Source organism: Leptonotus elevatus, chromosome 1 (genome assembly GCF_054856555.1).
Source record: "Leptonotus elevatus isolate MCC_2025b chromosome 1, RoL_Lele_1.0, whole genome shotgun sequence".
NCBI lineage: Eukaryota > Metazoa > Chordata > Actinopteri > Syngnathiformes > Syngnathidae > Leptonotus > Leptonotus elevatus.
Window position 1 is genome coordinate 50,226,096 of NC_141239.1, and position 21,339 is coordinate 50,247,434.

The window sequence follows — 21,339 nt, forward strand, 5'->3', positions numbered from 1 at the left end:
TGAGCGTCAATCGCTCAAAAAAAAAAAATCGCTAGCGAAGGAAGCCTTTTCGGTTTTGGTGTGAATGCAGCATTAGTCATATTTTGGTGCATGGTAAAACGACCAATATGACGTTATTGTTGGAGGACTTGTTGGACAAAGAAGATGTGCCTTGGCTTTCAGATTTGCTTCAAATTTGAAGTTCAGTTCTTGACTACAGACTGCGCTGCACAGGCCAGTTTATAAAAATGCATTCATTGATTACATGTTGATGTCATTGTCTGAATTGGGTTTTTATTGGCATTCTTACTTGTCTAAACAATTCAAGCAGATACTGTATTCCTGTGGATGGATTTATTTATATATTTTTTAATAATCATGTCATTGTGTCTATTTTTTTTTAAATTAAAATGTGAATAGAAAAATACAATTTTTGTGCTAAAATTAATCTGTTTGCTGCTCGGATGAGTGACACGAAATTGCATCGTAATCACAGTTAATGCACAGTTGTGTATATATCGGTCCATGCTCTGTCAACCCTATGGATCCCTATAAATTAACAACTAATGAATGTTAAACAAGTCTATTTGCTGTTTTACCACACGTTGTCATCAGAGCAGAGCAGTGAACCTAGTCAAAACATTTATGAGTTAATTTATAAGCAAACTGCTGTCAATTTGCTTTAAGCACATTTCGACAACGTTGGATAATGAACATAACGTTTTGAGAATCATTTAGTCTCCCTGCAGTGCACGAGAGCTGTCAGAAGCATCAATTTTGTGTCTGCTACAATGAACAACCTCAAGCAAGACAATTTTTATCCATGTTTACACACAGCAGATTTCATGCACAAAAGTGTTCCTTGGCACATGCAGGCTCTCTCAGACTCATAGACAATTGACATTAATCTGGGTCAGAGGTGCACTGAGTGGTCATATTCACACCGTTGCCACCAAGCTGCTTTTCCAGCTGGGTGGCTCCGAGGCACAGGAAGCCATTTCAGGTTGGCAGGGCCAGCAGAAAGCCGGTAGCAGGAGGAAACACATGTGCACACCGGGAACACACAAATCATTCGCATGCACCCCTGACTACAGTGGCGAGTGCCACTGACCACACACCAGGCACCAGCTGTGACAATGCACAGGTAGAATAAGTAAAAGGAAACAAAGTTGGTTGCAATCATACAGTGGGTCTGGGTCAGTCCATACACGTCTAACCTCAGTATACATCCATCTTCATAGTAGGGCTAAACAACATGCATGCAACATGCAACGCATCTGGATGTTGAATAAATGAACTTTTTTTTTCATGCGCAAAGATAAGCATGCTCAAAGTATTCCTAGATCATTAATTATAACTACTCACAATTTATATAAATAATTTTGTGTTAGTAATGCCCCTACATACTGTTCACCTATTGGATGGCGAGGCACATATAAGTTTGCATCTGATTGGCCAAAGTTAGATAAACACCTATAATTCGTTATGTACATTTTTGCATGTGCTACGCATTTTGCACATTAAGAGCAAGAACTCATCTTGTGCATATTTTCACAAAACTCACTCACTCAAAATGATAAGATTCAGGTACGCCACTATGTATGTTTGTCCTGCATGTTATTCCAAATCAGCAATACATTTGGCCTACTCACATTTTTATATGGAGCAGTACAATGTACTGCCATCTAATGGTGAATTGTGATTTTACAACTTAAAATTATATCGGGGAACCCTGCTATGGATATGGTCAGAGTGAAACATATTAATATAGCTGATGCCGAATGAAATGCATTGGGATTTATTATTATTTTTAACTCAAAAAATTATTTAAAAAAACACTTATAAGCCTCCAATATACATTTTCAATGGAAACAAATGTTTGCTTCCCACCCAAAAAAAAAAAACCCAACAAACTATATTGAAGAAAAAAAAATCTGCGAATAAGTGAATCCGCAGGTGCCCAGTCATGAGAAAGAGGTTTATAATTTACCCCCCCCAAAAATGTATCTTTTGACACAGATGTGCAATATGACAAAGGAAGGCTCGTAGTTAGTAAGTTATTATATGGTATCAACAAGACTTTGACCTTTATGTAGCCCCTTCAGACCCACATTTTTTCTGCTGGGCAAAATTAATTTTTTTGTGTGTGCTTATTTTTACTCTTTTCCCACTTAAGAACAACATGGATTTTTTTGGGGGGGGCTATCTCATGTTGCTGTAACGTGTTGTAAACTTACCAAGTTTCTAGGCAACATTCAAGTCAATAAGTACAACTTTAATATCTATGTAGAAGATAATGAATGAGACTCGTGAGTATTAAACATGAGAAAGAATAAACAATCTAAACCCCATTTTGCAGTGCATCCTTTATGCTGTTTCCAATACAAAATAGTGTCAGAAAATAACTAATGAGAGGCATAGGCTACTTGCTCTTCCAAAACTCATTACTAATTTACTCATATGCAGCATAGATATTACAGCTACAGCTGAGCTGTTCTGACTTTGGCTCAATGTTTTGGATTTCATAGGTTAATTCAGGTGAATGTTTCCCCCCTGTTTTCACACTTGTTAGCCAGCCATTCTGATGCTGATGCTGATGATGAAGAGAAAGATCATAAAAGAGATACAGATCTGTAAAATTTTGTTAAAATTGTAAGTATTCAATAAAAACATTGTCCTTAATTTCTTAATTACGGAGCCCTTCTGGTGCCAGGGTATGATTTTTTTGGTGCTAATCTGTACCCACACTTTACTAATCCGTACCCACAGTTTAGCACATCAATAGGAAACAAAGAAGAAATGGTATTGTGACTTCATGTTGGAAAGGATACTGTTTAATAGCGCTCTATGCTAAAATTCCCCGAAAGTACATAAAAGAAGAAATACAAGGTGATTCTTTAAGTGTACCACACCGACCAAAACTGATTGTTCGGGACAGGAAGCCCTGCGGCAGCCGGCCCACTGTCAAATTGTGACATTTGTTTTAGCCCGCGCAACAAAGATAGCTGCTAAATCGGGTTTGTATTCATTCAACGTGATGTCACACTACACAGTAAATTCTGTAGAGTAAATTTGACTCTAGAGTGGGACTGTGGGACTAAATAGACTCAGTTTAGAGTAATATTTACACTTGGAAGAGCGTAAAAAAAGGAATTGAAATAAATAAATAAAAGTCACTCAAGGGTTGCGGAACAAACTCATGATCTTCAGCTTGGAAGGCAGCTGATCTACTCCATGAGCCACGTAGCTCCTGCTGTTAGTATATCACTCGTGTCAGCTGGAATCTTCGTAATTATAAGCAAACAGGAGGGGCATAGCTCAGGTGTGGCAGTCTCCCAAACTGAAGGTCGTGAGTTTGTTCCTCAACCCTTGAGTGACCTTTCCCCCCCAATTCTTTATTTCTCTTCCAAGTGTAAAAAGTTATTTTGCAGCGTGGAGCCGTTCTTTTGAGTGATAAAAATGCCGCGAGCAGAGCACTAATTAGCATTAGCGAGTCAGACTGGAGTAGATTATTACGATTCCTTGAACATCTATACATTGAAGCAAAAATCATTGTCAATCAAATCATTATAAAGCAAAAATAATTTTTAATCGAAAATCGATTCGGAATCGAATGGAGATACATTCAAAGATTCCCACCCTTAATATGAAGTTAGTCACCATATAAGAATTTGTTCTCATTGGCCCATATATGGGCAAAAATTATGCATGGGAGATGTGTCGTACAGCATGATTGTTGATTTGTGGCCCTTCAGTTTACCAACAAACCCTCTCTGACACCAAAATAAGTGCTGTTGCTCGGCCATGCGCATTTATTAATGTGAAAACTGCCACATGCTACAGGTTTTACACCAAAAAATGTCACGTAGAATCAAAGTAGTAATTCCTCTTGCTAGTTCCTGATCTCTCCCACTGTCACTACTGCTTACCGTTCTGCCTCCCATTCCATTGCCACACTCTTGCACTCAACTCAGCCCGGGCTTTCTCTCCCTCTCTCTGCAAACTAGGTCTGCACAACAAGTGTCTCTTTCTTCCTCTAACTTACAAAGAGCCACATTCAGAGAGAAAGTAAGCAAGAGCGAGTGAACGAAAGCGCATCACACTTGCTCTGTTTCCAGAGTGATAAACGATCAAGAAATCAAGGGAAGTGAATGCCTGAGTGAAAGCCATGGGGACTCAACACAAAATGTTAAGACACTCTGTGGTTTATGTTTGTTTTTATATGCACTGCATAGGATTGTGACATGTAAGCTTTCATTACATGTTCATCTTAGAAATACATTGCAGGAATCACACTTTAGACTATGGCTCTCTGTATGTACTAAGTAGTAAAAGCAACACATGCTTAGAAAGAATTAACATAGGTCAACAGGAGAATGAATCAGAAGCATTAGAAGTCGAGCTTGTTGATTTGCTGGCTGCCAGAGGAAACGTGTGTGGACTGGTGAAAGCAATCAGTCTGACTACGACCCCATATGACTCGCATAGGAATACAACACTGAGGCGGAACACCTACGATTTTTAAGAGTCCACAAATGACGGTTAATAAGCTGTTAGAGGAGACATTAGCTCATCGTCACGTCACCTGACTGAGCGAGATGAGCGAGCATGACTGAGACGCTTATTGAAGTGTTGCCCTCATCCTGGCCTCGCCGAGGCCCTCACAAAGCTCCTTTGTGCAGGAGTGATAACACATTGCATAACACAACATCGCTGTACATTCTTAGTGAGGTACAGTATGTGAGAGTTTCTCAGGGATGAAGGATAAGTTAATACAAGGAGGAGATTATGATTCATGGGGAGACATTATAGCGCAAAAGGATTTTTCCCTTAAGAGGAGTATTTGGCCACATTTTTTCTTTCTCATAAAAATGAAATCTGCAAGAGGCCAACACTGACTGATGGCAAAGCGCCCAGACTAATATAAGAGACAACTACCATCTACCGTAAAGAGATTTTCTGCTTTGAAATGTGAGGTCTACCGTCTCTGCAAAGCAAGGGTTATTACATATGCAGCATTGCTATCACAGCTCCATCTGGACTGTTCTTTTTTGTCTGCCTTTGGTTCAATGTTTTGGATTCATGTGCTTATTTCCTGTTTTAGTTGTGAATGTTTTTCTCCGTTGAGAGGCATACCCGACCGCTACCTTACGTGATGTGCCAATCACTTGTTTGCCTGCCTTTGTGTCCCACCTACGTTGTTGGCTCGTTACCGGCACTATGACGTTTATGCTTCCATCGCTATTTGTTATCAGGAATTAGGACATTCAAACCACTACAAATACCTACATAACTTTGCAGAAAGGCAGGACTGAGTCGGTACAGAAAGGCGAGACAAACAAAAGAAAGCTACAGCGCAGAGGAAAAATACAACTGAGATCATAAAATCATTTATTTCCCTCATGAGATTAATAAAGAGTATACTGTGTATCAATCTATCTGTTTCCAAATCTTGTATGGATACTTTCGGTAGGTCCTAAAAAGTGAATAACAGTGGATGTTTGGTCACTGAAGCTGCTCAGTGGTAGTTGCTGCTTTTGTTTTGTTTCCATGTCTCACCACTGGCCATATTCATTCACCAGACACATACACTACTCACAAAAAGTTTGGGATATTTGGCTTTCAGGCGAAACTTATGGAAAATGTAAAAAGTTCACGCTACGGTGATATCATATCATGAAAGTAGGACATTTAAGTAGAAGGATGCACTGGTGATTTCCTCTTCTCAAACAACTAATTCAAAAAAAGTTAACAACATTGGTGGGTACACCACAACAAAATTCAATTACAGCTTGACAACGACGTCTCATGCTGTTCACAAGTCGAGCAATTTGTCTGCTGAGGCATGGCATCCCATTCTTCTTGAAGGGCAGCCCTCAGGCCATTGAGGTTCTGGGGTGCAGAGTTTCCAGCCTCTACACGGCGACTCAACTGATCCCACAGGTTTTCGATAGGATTCAGGTCTGGAGAAAGTGCAGGCCATTCCATTTGAGGTACAGCAGTCTCCAACAGACGTTCCTTGATGAGCTGGAGCGTTGTCGTTTGTGAATTTTGCCGTTAAGCTCCTTGTTAAGAGAACAGCAACTTGTGCAAAAAGTATTGAAACATTTACCAGTTGGACATTCAAAAGCTTAGAGAAGGTCGCATTAAGTTCACCTGTAAAGGTTTCAATGCGTTTTAGCCTCACCCTGAAAGCCAAACATCCCTAACTTTTTGTGACTAGTGTACATTTCTGTAATAATTTGATGTTATATTTTGCACTGTTGTAGTGGTGTGTATTGCAAAATTTGCAATGCTTTACGATGATCGGTTTGTAACACATATTTTGCTTATATGGTATACTGTACTGTCAAAAATAAATCATTGCTCACTGTACTGCTTTCTTTTTTTTTTTACTTTCAACAAACAAGCAGACTGGTCAAATGTAGGGAAACACAGAACCAAACCGAAATAAGACCAAACACAAAAGTAAAATATATACTGTATACTCCAGTCAAAAAATTGTGCCTGGTAAGAATTAGATATCAGAATGCTTAAGCCTTATAAGATGTCAGGAGGAAGATGTTTTGCTGTGAGAGGCCAGCTATGTTGTCAGGCAATTACATTAAGATGGAACAGCAATGCAGAAGTTACTTTAAGACATGTTTACAGATATTTACAAAAAGTCTCAAACAAATATCATAATCCTTCCTTAACTGTGCACTTTCATCTCAAACTAAATCTGAAAGTAAAATGTCAAACTAAATGTCCAAGTCTGGACAACCACATCCATAGAGAGAAAGTGTATTGTCTCCCCCTTCAGCGGACTAAGCAAGAGTTTGCATGTGGGTCGTACCATAAATCTAAGTTACTACAGCATAGCCTTGAGAGAAGACATCCTGATGTAGATATCTCCCGATCCCACAGTGAGAAAACAACAGAATAAATCATGCGAGTTTAGCGCCTCAGGAAGGAGTTCTGCTAGATTGACTCCATTTTCCAATCATTGTCCAACAGCAACTGTAGCTCCTACCATAAATTATGACAATGGTTATCACCCTGATAAAACCACAAAAAGAGGCATATCCATGTCAAAAATAAAAACACGATTTTAATAACACATACAAAGTTGTGCCTTAAAGATTCAGAGCAGAGCCGTTCATGGTTACATTCAGTGAGTAGGAGATTGCACCATGCCTTTAGGCTTACCCCAAGGAGGACACATGCTGAAGAGAAAATCAAACATCAATTCATCATTCTAGTGCTCTTTGTCCACAGTCATGGAATCAGACAGTAATGCCGCATGCTCCTGATTGCAACAAACGATCCCGCTATACTCTATAAATAATGCATGCAACGGCTGCTGACCACATTTTGAAACCTTAAGGTAATCTCTCTACGGCATGACAGACAAATACTCTATATTTACAGATTCCAATGTTTTCACCAACCAGTGTTTTGATTGCTGTGAAACAAAATCTGGCAATACACAAGCAATATTCTCACCTTATCACAAGCTTTGGTTGTATTATTGTTATTGTGTGAGGCCAAATTGATGTCTTCATGGACGCGATCCAGCAGCCAGAGAAGGAACTCCAGGGCATCATGTTGGGAATTACCACGGAACTGTGATCCATACTTAGACACGATAGCCTGCAGAGAGAAATCACAAAATAACGTTCTCACAACACAATTGGCATATTTTGTTTGAGTAATTGATTGTGAGCAAAAGCACTTTCTGTAACATTGTTGATGGTATATTGTTGATTGGGTTGCCTCGTTGTGAAACATAAGAATATTAGACCGACCTCTCTCTATAATGTAGTGCATATTATACCAGCTAAGTGGCCTTGTGGTAGGAGTGTCCGCCCTGAAACTAGGATGTTGTGGGTTCAATCCCTGGCCGGGTCATACCAAAGACTATAAAAATGGGGCCGATTGCCACCTTGCTTGACACTCAGCATTACGGGTTGGAATTGGGGGGTTAGATGATTGAGCGCGGCCCTTGCTGCTGCTCACCGCTCCCTCAGGGGATGGGTCAAATGCGAAGAACGAATTTCGCCCCACTTAGGTGGGTGTGACAATCAGTGGTACTTTAACGACGATCTTAAACGCTTGGCCATATTGCCCTGTTTTGATTTAGCTTTTGCGTTGGGAATCATTACGCTGTGCAAATGCTCATAATGTAATAGCCTGTCAGTGACCATAGTGGTAGTACCGTAGTTCTACAATGGGTAATAGGTACCCCTGAATACTCTCGTCAGCATTGACAAATTGGCCTAATTGCAATTTTTGCAGTATTTGTGTGCTCAGGCTAGGCCTATGGGGGAATCTTAGCGCCAAAGAAACAATTTGAAGTGAGTTGAGGAGCTTCATTTCAGCAAAGGCAGTCATTAGCTGCTCTCTTGTGGCACTTACAGGCGTTAACAATGGGGGAGTGTCAAATACTCAGAGTTGCAGGTCTTTCTTTGTGGGTGTTCATTGTAACAGGAAGGGAGAATCTCCTTCTGAATATTTTGAATTGGGTTTTTTTCTAAATACCAGTGTGTTTGTTGTTCAGCACAGAATAATTCTGCCTGGAGCAGTTGTACCCTAACAAGCGTTTTATTGTTCTGTCTGTCATCATTGCTGTGGACGCAACGGGCAGAATGCAAGCCGATATACTCTTTTGGAAGCCACAACGTGTGAAAGCTGATCCAAGGTCAGTGAAGACGCTACTGGCGAACAAGCATGCGCTCGCCTTGGCTGCTCGCCTGGTTGGGTGGGTCTGTTGGTGGCGTCCGGGAACCGATTTACCAATTCCAAATGATTGGTACTAGCTGCAACTTAAACAAGGACATTACTCAAGATGAACTGAGCGAGGAGTGTGCAGACTTAAGTCCGGTATTTATAACGATATGAATCAATGACCTTCATAATCAATGTATATTACTGATGCGTATAGTAAGAATCGATGGGGACGAGTTACTATTAAGCCATGGCGTCCCCCGTCAGCCCTTCTTTCGGATGTCAATGTTGCAAATGATATGATGTGATCGATGTAACCTGTAATAATGTGTCTGAAAGGAAAACATTAATAAAACAAACAAAACAAAGCCATACGCCACTGGCACAGATAAATGAACAACGATACTTAATTGGTAGTAAAAATTTTTTTTTAAAAAGCTTATTTGGGGACAAATGAAATGAAATTTGAACATTTCCTACGGCACATCCGATGATGTCGATGCCGATTGTAGCATACTAAATGTGCCATGCCACGGCTTAAACCAACTGAGACGGAATTAACAGTAGTGTAAGCAATTGTGTCACAATTGCTTGATTGTGATTGATACTCAGTTCCAACAAAACTTGTGTCCCTTCACCCTAAATTCAAGTACACTCACTACTGAGATACTAAGATTAACAGAATTACATCTGCTCCAATTAAAATGGCCATTTTAGATTTTAATATACCTGTAAGATGCAGTAGACCCCCAATAATGTGTATCACAATTTAGTTTTCTCATTCCCGGTGTATCACTGATTTTTTTAAAGTGTTATTACAGTTGTTATTACACTATTTTTTATACTGTTTGTACAATATTTTTTTCAATATGATTTCCATTGCTTTTGGTAGAGAGCCAAATTATGTGTTTTGTATTGTTTTAAACGTGTGCTTAACTCATTTGCTCCCAAAAAGTAGAAATATGTTCTATTTCAAAGGTCCCAAAGACATATTTATATGTTTATATGTTTTTTTTTATGATAGAGCATTGATGCAGCCTCTGAACTGAAGAGAAAGCTTGAAGCAATGGTAGTTATTACAAAATCGGCCAGCAAGTGGCAGCAGAGTAGAAGAGATCAACCAGGGCTATGTTGCAAAAAGCTCTTTCCTCGCTGTTTTAAACAGATTTGTGAATAATGATGAAACTTAGCTATATTCTAATGCTAATTGCTGCAAAACAGAAACAGATACAATGTTTTCCTAATGAAAGAAGAGACTCTCATCTTTGTTTTGGTAGGTTCCATGTTTTTATAGCGAAAGAACACACTATTCTGTGGGCCTCGCAAAATCAGTCAAAATCCAGTAAAACAGCCGGGAGCGAAGGGGGTTGCTTCAGTGAAAATGGCTGGGAGTGAATAAATTAATAAAGACCATTTTAAAAAGTGCCATAAACATGCCTAGGGTGTATTCAAATTATATCTCTGGAACATAACCTCCTTAGATGGTGGGGGCTTACTTCTATAGCTCTTGCACTGTACAGTGTTAATGTAAGTCTAGATGTCAACGGCCCCAGCTCTAAACTCAATTAAAGAGGAATTAAAAGTTTGAAATGTGGTTGGCAGGATTGAGAAACACAAGCACAGATGAGAGATTACAGAAGAGGGGGCAACAGACTGTAATCTTTGCTTCCTAATCCCATCATACAGCTCAAATGACACCATAGCATTATATACTAAATACAGTAGGCCTGGCCACGTTACTAAAAATGTTCCTCTTGTTCAGGGAAATGAGAACAATAAAATAGCCCTGAAAGAGCGGGCGGTGTCTCGGCCAGGTGATAAATGTTCGCTCGTGGTCCTGTCCATAAAGTGAAAGTGAAAGCTTTATTTACCCCAAATTTAAAGATTAAGAGGAATCTTATATCCTTATATGAGACTGATCCTGTATGGAATACAAATAAAAAGATAGATGGACCCAACAACATCTTGAAATGCTTTTACAATGTATACCTTTTAATAAAATAATAATTCTGAGTTTGCTATAAATCCTCTTTAAACACAAGGATAATTCACAGACGATGATATATGAACTGTGAGATCTATGGGCAGGCCGTAAAAAGTGTCTGTTACACAGCTTGTCATTACAGCACAGAAATAACAGTAATTACCATCCGCCTTCCGAAAGGTGCCAATTGTCTCCGTAATGTAATTTTGGTTGTGTAAAAGACTAGTAGTTAAGGTGAATGTGTACTGGATTAACGCAGGGGTCCTCAATTAAGTTAAAGAGCTCCAGTTAAGGAAATTATCGTCATAATGTACAGTAAGGGAGTGAATCCTAATTCCGATCCAAATAATTGGATACCAACTTAATGTCATTTAATTTAGAAAAGGATACAAGAGCTACTGTTTTAGCTTTACTGTAACAGCAGTATAGTAGTTATTTTTAGTTTGGCAACTCTGCATTAGTATAGCTTCTTACTTTATCGCAGAAATTCTTTCACAAACCAAATCAAAAGATACAAACTATAAATGTGGTTATTCCCTGAGATAGAAACTTGAAATATACGGTATTTTGCCTAGTTAAGACTGTTCTGAGAAAAATACTCAACAAATAAAATATTATACATTGCTTTTATTGTTACCTCAACAGTGAACAGTGTTCATAATTTAATTATTAATAGATATAGTATTGTTAAGTACCTCAGCTTTGAGGAGCTGATTCGGTTTCTTCTGTTGAATGAACAATTGTTTTTCTTTTTTCTAGAATCAATAGTTTTTGTTTCTCAAATTCACATTGTGTATAGCAGCAAACTTTATTTTGTTGTAAAAGTTCCTTTAATCATTTATATATTCGATTTATATGTAACTACAAAATAATTTAAAGATAGTTTTTTCATTTAACTTTAAATAATTTAAGTCTAACAGAAACAAATTAAAGGCTTAAATTATTTAAAGTTTGGGTACTTTAAATTATTTTGTAGCTGCATCGAATAAATACAGGACTTTTTTTTTTTTTTATCAATTTCAACAACAAAATAAAGTTTGCTGCTATTCACAATGCAGATTTAAGAAACAGAAACTATTGATTCTATAAAAAGAAAAACACCTGTTCATTCATTCTGTTTTTACTGATTAATGAAACCCTTGCTTCAGTTTCCTGGGATTAACCTGTAAAAAGAAAATGCTCCTCCAAGTTAAAAGTTAAAAGTTAAAGTTGCTGCTCAAATGAAACCTTTAATTGGCAAAACTGCTCCGCATAGAATTATTTTTTATTTTGAGACTTGGTTTACGTAAAGTATATGTTGATGCTATAACAACAATGTATGATGTATTTTATTATATACTAAGGATGGAGCAAAAGTCTTGTATATGTTGATGCAAATTAATAATCATGGCAAAAGCTAGAGTAACAGTAACATATAACAACCAATTGAATCGTAATTCCACTGAATCGATCCAAATCCAATCGATACATTAAAAAAATTCCTTGAATCGTACTGCACACCATGTATGGAGAATTGTATCGACTTGTCTTTTATGGAGTGATGCACACTTGTTTTATACAGCCTAAACCAGTTAGCAAATTGTTTTCCTTTATACAACCATAATCAACAATATGTGCTTTTAAGTCATTTTGTCGACGACTGTACCCCTAAGACCACAAAGGGTCAACAATGGCAAATTGTCAAAATGTGAATGGAAGACCCGCTCCACTTCTCTTATGATTGCTTAGTAACATTTGTGGGTTAAGACAAGCATGGAAATCTCTCATACAAGTGGCATTTAAAACAAAACAAAATCGTCAACTACCTCTTCAGAAATTCTCCCTGCTTTTTCATTTGTGTTATTTTTCCTGACCGACCATGCTTGCAAATGTCACATGACCAAACCCAGAAAACAGGTGAGCTGGGATTGGTCATTAGACTCGTCACCTGAGCTTTTTTAGGCACTGTGATGTTATTTTCAGTTGACAGGAAGTGGCAAAAGGCTGCCCCCAGAGAGGGATAATATGCTGCTTAATTCATATTCCACAAGCACAATGTCAACCAGTCCACATGTGCTTTGTGGACTTGGAGAAGGCGTTTGACCGTATCCCTCGGGGAGTCCTGTGGGGGGGTGCTTCGGGAGTACGGGGTAACGAGCCCCTTGATACGGGCTGTTCGGTCCCTGTACGACCGATGTCAGAGTTTGGTCCGCATTGTCGGCAGTAAGTCGAATTTGTTTCCAGTGAGGGTTGGACTCCGCCAAGGCTGCCCTTTGTCACCGATTCTGTTCATAACTTTTATGGACAGAATTTCTAGGCGCAGTCGAGGCGTTGAGGGGTTCCGGTTTGGTGGCCTCAACATTGCATCTTTGCTTTTTGCAGATGATGTGGTGCTGTTGGCTTCTTCACTGGAGCGGTTCGCGGCTGAGTGGGAAGTGGTTGGGATGAAAATCAGCACCTCCAAATCAGAGATCCTGCCCCAAGTGGAGGAGTTCAAGTATCTTGGGGTCTTGTTTACGAGTGAGGGTAGGTTGGAGCGGGAGATCGACAGGCGCATCGGTGCAGCGTCTGCAGTGGTGCGGACTCTGTATCGGTCCGTTGTGGTAAAGAAAGAGCTGAGCCGAAAGGCAAAACTCTCGATTTACCGGTCGATTTACATTCCTCCCCTCACCTATATGGTCACGAGCTGTGGGTCGTGATCGAAAGAACAAAATCCCGGATACAAGTGGCCGAAATGAGTTTCCTCCGCAGGGTGTCCGGGCTCTCCCTTAGAGATAGGGTGAGAAGCTCGGTCATCCGGGAGGGACTCTGTGTCGAGCCGCTACTCCTCCGCGTTGCGAGGAACCAGTTGAGGTGGTTCAGGCATCTGTTTTGGATGCCTCCTGGACACCTCCCTGGAGAGGTGTTCCGGGCCTGTCCCACCAGCGGGAGGCCCCGGAGACGACCCAGAACACGCTGGGGAGACTATGTCTCTCGGCTGGCCTGGGAACGCCTTGGGATCCCGTCGGAGGAGCTGGCTGAAGTGGCTGGGGAGAGGGAAGTCTGGGCTTCCCTGCTAAAGCCGCTGCCCCCGCGACCCGACCTCGGATAAGCGGTAAATGATGGATGGATAGATGGATGGACAATGTCAACCAGAATGCCATGTTCAGACAACTGATTGATTGATGATTGTAAAAGATTTTTTGACTTGCTGAGTAATGTATGTATGTATTTATGTAAGCATGCATCTGTTGATAAAATAAATATAAAGTTTGATTTATATAATTCAATAGTATCCCTGAATTGTATTGTAATTGTATTGCTTGTGTTAGTTTATTTATGTTTTAATTTCAATTTTTGTTTGACTTTTGCAACATTCTTTTTGAGGTTGAACTGCAAATTGTACCACATTTGGGGTGTTGGACTTTGCATGTTTGACTGTAAGCGTCAACTGTTCAACCTTTGTGCGCCGAAACAACATTCATGTTCTTCCACCTTGCCTGTTTACCTGCACTCTCTGCTTTCTCAGGCATCTCATGTTATGGAAACTGATAAACTGTCTGTGGAGTAACTGTTTGACTTTCAGGCTTTGTCCCTGTCCAGGCCCCTCTGCGCAAACACGCGTCATGCCAGGGGGGGGGATTCAGAGAACACACAAGAATTGTCCACATCAAAAGCCCACTTCTGCTGCCACAACAGGCAGAAGAAACTCCACCACTGAAATTCGGACACCATTAAATCACAAGAAACTATATAACTACAACATTAGCAAACAAAATGAATAGCTCCCCTCAGTTGCATTAGCTCACAAACCAGGTGGTAGCGGAATGTGGCACAGCTCCAAGCAGTCAGCAGGACTTTTCTGTTGTGTTTTTTTTTCCTCCTGACCGAGACGCGCAGCCAAATGACCTATTTCATTTCATTCAACTTTCTTTGAAGAACTTTTTCTTTTCAACAAATGGGAACACATTTACATTTGCATTGTAGCGCTGATGAACGGCATGAGCAGTATGACGCAAAACTAGGTTCAAGGGGACCAAAAATTACAACTTTCATTGTTGTGTTTTACAAATCAAAACAACTGTTATGTTATGATTATTAAGGTATAAATACTAGGGGTGTGCCAAAAAATCGATTCTCATAAGAATCGCGATTCTCATTTAGTACAATTCAGAATCGATATTAAATGTTCCCAAATCAATTGTATTCAAATTATTTTATATGTCTTGCCTTTGTCTGTGTGTGCCTTTATTTGGAGCGCTGTTCATGTTGTACCCGGTTTGGCCACTGAGGGACAGTGTGGTTCCACGCGGTCTAATACACTGTTAAGTTGTAGCTACATTAGAGAGTAGAAGGAAGAAGTCACGATCAAATTATTCCAATAAAAGTTGTTTTTTTGCAGTGTGGAGCCGTTCTTTTGAGTGATAAAAGTGCCGCGAGTGGCGCGCTAATTAGCATTAGCGAGTCAGACTGGAATAGATCATTACAATTCCTTGCACATCTATAAATTTAAGCAAAAATCATTGTCAATCAAATCATTTTGAATAAAAAAATCGGTCGAAAATCGATTCTGAATCGAATCGCAGACCCAAAAATCTGAATTGAATCGAATCGTGAGACATTCAAAGATTCCCACCCCTAATAAATACCTCTGAGCATTTTTTCTTGTCGTACCTATTTTTCAGTGCCCCTTAAAAAGATCTGCCTTTAGAAAGCTTGCACTGACTCCCAATGTTCTTTCAGGTGTCCCTGAAGCCATGGGCTATGTTTACCTCGAACCAATAGTAAAGCTCTCTGGTTATTTTATAATACCTCCTGGCAAGCTGCTCCGTTATTATTTAACAGGCAATTTCAGAAGGGCTTGGCTGCATGAACTCTCGACTTCCTACTGTGTGTGTTTGTTTGTCATCGCGTATAAATTTGATATTTCTCTTTGAATATTGTTTTCAATTCTGTGATTGAGATGTTGTGAAAATGCAATATTGGGAACTTTTTTGAGCAGGGATAATTGCAGCTGACAATTCTTTTTTGTCAGACCGACCGACAGAATTATGTGGGAGTCAATCAATCAATGACCGTCAAACTGTCTGTCTATGTAACATGCTGCAAAAAGGACAACACTTACCTCTCAGACATGCTTTATAGCTTTACCTTCCCCACTCCAATATAGTCAAGAGTGAAGAAAGTCATGGGAATCAATAAGGGCTAGCGTGTTCCAGTAAGCATACATGCGCATATGTATCATTTCCAACAGAGTAATTAGCATTTCCAAGAATAGATCTATTGTAGAGTTTCTTTGTTCATTCTTTCATATTATCTGCTTCTTGCCTCCGCTCAAAGAAATCCAGCACAAAGAGCTGCAGGCAGATAACGTACACCCCCCAACCCCCCTCCATGTTAAGCATGGCCAGTGTATAGAAGAGCCTGAGGATCTCCTCATAGGACTCTGTCACAGCACCTGATCATCATGAGTCAACTCTGTCCTAAGCATACCTGCATTTGATATATTTCTTTGCACACTATCGTTAGTACAATGCCGAGATGCTATGTTGGGGAAAAAAACACTTGAATGGAGCACCCGATGACCCCTGTGGGCTCCAGTGACACTAAACAGAAGCCTTCTTATCAGCTGACAGAACACCGAGGTCATGCAGTTAGCGATTTTGTGTGCTATGAGTAAGTCGGAATTTATGACAAAAATGAAGCACCCTGTCAGGAATAGAGGGTCAATAACAATCTATTTCTGTCCCTCAAGGTACAATCTATATTTATGTTGGTCCCTTAAGGGTGTACACAATGACCAAATAAAACAATAATGTTTTTTTTTTCCTGTCTGGCAGATTGCAACAATGTCAAAACAACTCCTTTCACACAGACCTGCCAAAACCTTTTAAAAATATATTTTCCACAAGCGAATAAAGGAATATCCTTATATATTTGTCTGAACACATAATGAGGGGGTGGGTGACATCAATGTGGAACTTGTAGGGGTGGTACCCGCACAGTTTTTACTATTAATAGTGGGTATACGATTGTAATAAGTAAATTTTTCAGGTATATATAATACTTTTTGAATATTTATTTTTCTGATGATTTTTTGTTTTTACGCCAGCAGTAAAAAAAATAAATGCTTAATTCCTTCTTACAACTTCAGAAGATGACAGACAGCATGTCGTGAAAATTATGTCACTAAACAGAAGAAAGGCAAGTCAATTGTGGTTGCAATCTTGATTGTTTGCGATTGCTTAAGCACGAAATAGAAAACAGGGCTCAGATTTAAAAACACTACATGCAATTAGCATAACCATGCACAGGAGATGCAGAACATTTCACATCCTGTGCAACATGAATCACTCTTGTCAAAACTCCAAACACATGTATATAAACCATTTTACGTTATCATATGACATACACACGTGTCATAAGGTTTATACTAGGGGTGTTAGAAAAATCGAATCGGAAATATATCGCGATATAACAGCGCTCAATTCTTGAATCGATTCGATACGCGGCTGAATCGATTTTTAAACAGCAATTTTTTACGGGAATATTTAACAAAACGTCTTACTTAGGGTTAGGATTCACACTTTAAGCATGGAAGAATGTTATATGAATGCAACATTAAGCCTTAATATTTTATTTCAGTGCTGTTCAAACATGAAACAGACTGCAACCTGTTTGTTAAATGCAGTGGCTCAGTTATAAGCCTGAATTTTCAGATAAATACATTTTCATACAAATCTCACAGTGTACATGTACAAGTTTACTGATTAGTATTTTCTAAATTTGAGTTTTAAAAAAAATCGCAATAATAGATTTGCATCGGGATTAGTCGGTATCGAATTGAAGCGTGACCTATGAATCGTGATACGAACCGAATCGCCAGGTACTAGGCAATTCACACCCCTAATCACAACACTATCAGTACAGGTTAAATTTACTGTAAAGTTATAATAATAATAATTAAATTAATTGCCAAGTTCAGGGGTAAGCAACCCTTTGTCCTGTGTGTTTTAGATGTTTTCCTCCTACAACATAGGTGAGGATTGTTATCAGGCTTCTCCAAAAGCTTGCTGATGAGCTGATCATTTGAATCACCTGTGTTGGAGGAGGGAGACATCTAAAACACGCAAAGACTGCAAGCTCTCTAGGACCAGGGTTGCATACTCCTGGCTTAGTTTGATCTGACCAGCAAATTTCATCAACCTCGTAGGCAATATCGTTGGATTTTTTTTCTTTTTTTAACCCATTGTCTTGTTGGCAGGCCTCCCTCAGCATCAATTCATGGTTGATTAAATTATCATAATAGTGTTGCATGAATTTTATTTGACAAATTAGCTCTCCTCTTCTTCTCTGAGGACATTCTCCTCCTATTTCAGTTATTCCTCAACCTCTACTTCCTGCTCATCCTCCACCAATTCCCATTGTCACGTCACTTTTCTTCCTCCGACTTCTTCTATTTTGGTTGAAAGCAGGTGAACTCACCCGCTGCATTTTTCTAGTGTTCAAACCTGATCGGTTTGTCTACAATAAAGCAATCGTGCGTTGAAAGAGCTAATGTGCGTGTGTTTAATCAACTGGCTCATGCATGTGGTGAATTGTCAGTCAGTGCTTTGGAATTGCAAGGAAATGACATTATGACATACTTCTGTGTAATGTATAAAAGTGTGTTCAGTGGTTCGCAAATCACTGTGTGTATTGTTCTGCAAAAAGTTTTTAGCTGACTTTGTGTTTACAGTGGTGAAAATCGGATCCATTGTTTTGCTCCTTCAGTGTATGGTGTTGATATTTATGTCATTCTTTTGTTTTTACTGTTTATTCCATCATTAAAAAAAAGTTAAAAACTGCTATGGATTGAATGATGGATTAATTGAGATCTTGGGGTCTTAAAAGGTAAAAGGGAAAAAACGTGAGTAGCATGGAGGACATTACCAAGGGATTCGGAAGAGCAAGATATTACTCATCCATTGTGTTATTCAATAGATTTTTTCCAAACTGCAAGAATGATTCATGGCCAATGAGATATCTTGTGCCAGCATAAAAACATACAGCTTCTGGCGCTAAAAAATTCCCTTCAGACTATTCTGAAAACACAAACAAACAAATCTTAAAAAATCATATAGGTTAGTAACAGTGTTTTTATTCACTTATTATCATTTGAAAAGTTAGCACTTTTTGTTTTGCTCATGCGGGTGTTGTCACTTCAGTCCTGATTATACTGTCAGAATTTAGCTTTCAGCAAAGCTGTTTAGTTATTTGTTCTTTTTAGTATGCGTAGTATAGAAGTTAACAAAAGAGGGAAAATATTTTGTGTACAGAAAAGTTGTTTTTTACACCCATTGTGTCACAAAATGAGTATTGTGTATAATTCACAGTTTAAAAAAAAAAGGTTTGTGCTTGAGTACATTGGAGAGTTTGGGATTTTTCTTTTTTGTGCTTTTTATTTCCTGATTTTACTTTTACGTAAAAGAAGTTCCATTACTAACTATACAAGAGCCTTTTTACACAGCTATCTGTACGAGTACGAAAAGAACAGAAAGTGAGTACTTTTACCACTGGGTTTTAACCACACGTTACGTCTCTTTATCAGTGACTAGTGACTATCAAGTTCAACCAATGCTGTGGCACGAGTTTGCAGTGAGACGTCTTAAGGTGTGCCGCAAGCAATTGTCCAGTGTCGCTTAATTGGTCTGAATATGATTTAAGTACAGCAAATAATGTATAATTGTTCATCTATCTATGCAAACATATAATGACAGGCAGAAAAGTTAAACTGCCATTGATTGTAATATCTATCAAAATGCTACCACTGGATGGCAATTAACTGTTGTGTCCACTTTTTGTGACATTTGTTTGCTGTGACTTGAGTTTTTTTTTTTTAAATGTAAAATAAAAACGGCAATTGTGTTATTGAGCCAAGGCACATACTCTACATTTGAAAAAAGCATCTCCCAGCACACTACCAAACAAAGGTCACAAAAGGCGGATACACATAAACTTCTTAACTATTTACATTGCGATTGCACAACTGAAGCAGCAACACTTTAACAGAGCATATGACACAATTCTAATAACACTATCGTAACTAACCAGAAAAACATTGTACATTTCTATTTGTGCTCTTTATTGTTTGAAGTAGTAGATGAAAGACAGATTTGAAGTTTCCTTTTCACACCGAAAGTTGCTCTCTTTTTTATGCCACATAAGATGATATTTCACTTTTGCTGCCACATGGCACCCTGGTTGGGAATCACTGTTCTGCACAAGTTCGGTGAGGATCTGGGTGAGTGCTCAGTGCTGTACTATACCTTGAAGTCCACAGACAGCTGTGGGGTGTATTCCAAAGTCCACAAAGCTCGAACAAGTGAGGCCAAGTGCTCCGTGACCTCTCCGTTAGCAAAGCGTATCTCCCCGCTCCTCACAGTCTCGTTGACTGCGGGGTCACTCAGGTCCAACTTGTACCTATCCAGTCCCAAGTACTCGGCCAGCAAGTCGGTATTGCTCAGACACTGGACCACGGCGTTCATGAAGCACGTGTTCCCGTGGTTTTTCAAGCCCAGCACGCCTGGCATTTTGTCCCCGTAGTGGTACAGTAGCTTGTCCCTGCCAAGAGGAGGGTTCTTGGCCAGCCGAGGCGGAGGCACCTGCACATCCTCTTTGACGATCCCTGAGCTGGCACTGAGGGTGCAAGGTGCGCCATTCCCAAAGCCTCCATCGTCGTCCTCCACGTCCTGCGTGTCTGCAAAGTGGGTGAAAGTACCCAGAGTTTTGATAATTCTGTTCATAAAACTCCCCACGGACTTGAGCGATTTCTTCCGGAAAAGCTTGACGGATTTCGCCTTCTTCTCTTTACGCTTGTCCTCCTTCGACACGGGCATTTCCTGCTTCTTGTCCATGGCGGCACCTACACAAGTCCCTCGTGGGTCCGGTCTCCCGCTCCTCATCATTGTGTTGTCAATTCCGTCGCCCGCGTGCCACTTCTTCTCCGCAAGTCTCCCCTTGCCACGAAACACATGGAAGCGCGCCCAGAGGTGACACCATCGCCATCACAGCAGCACCCTGTTCTCCTCGTCCGCCCGCCCAGCACGCCACCTTCCACGTCCATCCCAGCACTTAACTGAAGGCGTTCTTTATCACGCGTGGCGTCACGTCCCCGCCTGTACGGGAGCGCGACTGGAGCCACCTCAACCTCGACAGCTCAGCTCTGCCCTTTCACAGTCTCGTCTCACTTCGCCGTGGAAAAGGCTTGTGATTGTGGGACTGTGTGCCTCCTCCCACTCCCGGCACACGCAGCACATACACCCACTTGACAATTAATTAGGCTCACAGTAGTACAGTCCAGCTATAAAATGTGCTCTCTGTGTGTCACGTGTTAATTCGGTGGTTGTCAAAAAGTTTACACCAAGTACCACCTAAAGAAAAATACCGTGGCACCAAACTTGGCATTTTTGGGATGGAGTTATGAGACACATGCATTGCCTCACCGTAGAATGTTGAAACATGTAGTATATTGTTTAAAAACCTGATAGATAGTGTTGAATGAAAGAATGATAGCAGCATAAATAAAGAATTTTATGGTGATCTCTAAAAAGCTCATGAAATATCGAAGTACAATCCGTGATGAACCCCGCAATGTATGAGTTATGGACCCAAATAAAAATCCGCGATAGAGTGAACCGCGAAGTAGCAAAGGACCATATATTTAACATATA

At 39.9% G+C, this 21,339-nt stretch overlaps 1 protein-coding gene across 1 annotated transcript in view; it reads right to left on the reverse strand.

The window, feature by feature from the left end:
* The window catches only part of usp43b (ubiquitin specific peptidase 43b), a 76,400-nt gene extending 55,521 nt beyond the window's left edge, over window positions 1-20,879 (reverse strand). The window contains exons 1-2 of the mRNA XM_086067454.1: window positions 19,936-20,879; window positions 7,465-7,611 (exon numbers count right to left, since the gene is read on the reverse strand). Coding sequence (XP_085923580.1) covers window positions 7,465-7,611; window positions 19,936-20,574 — 786 coding nt within the window. The 5' untranslated portion in view covers window positions 20,575-20,879. The remainder of the gene's footprint in view (window positions 1-7,464; window positions 7,612-19,935) is intronic.
* Window positions 20,880-21,339: the final 460 nt, after the last annotated feature.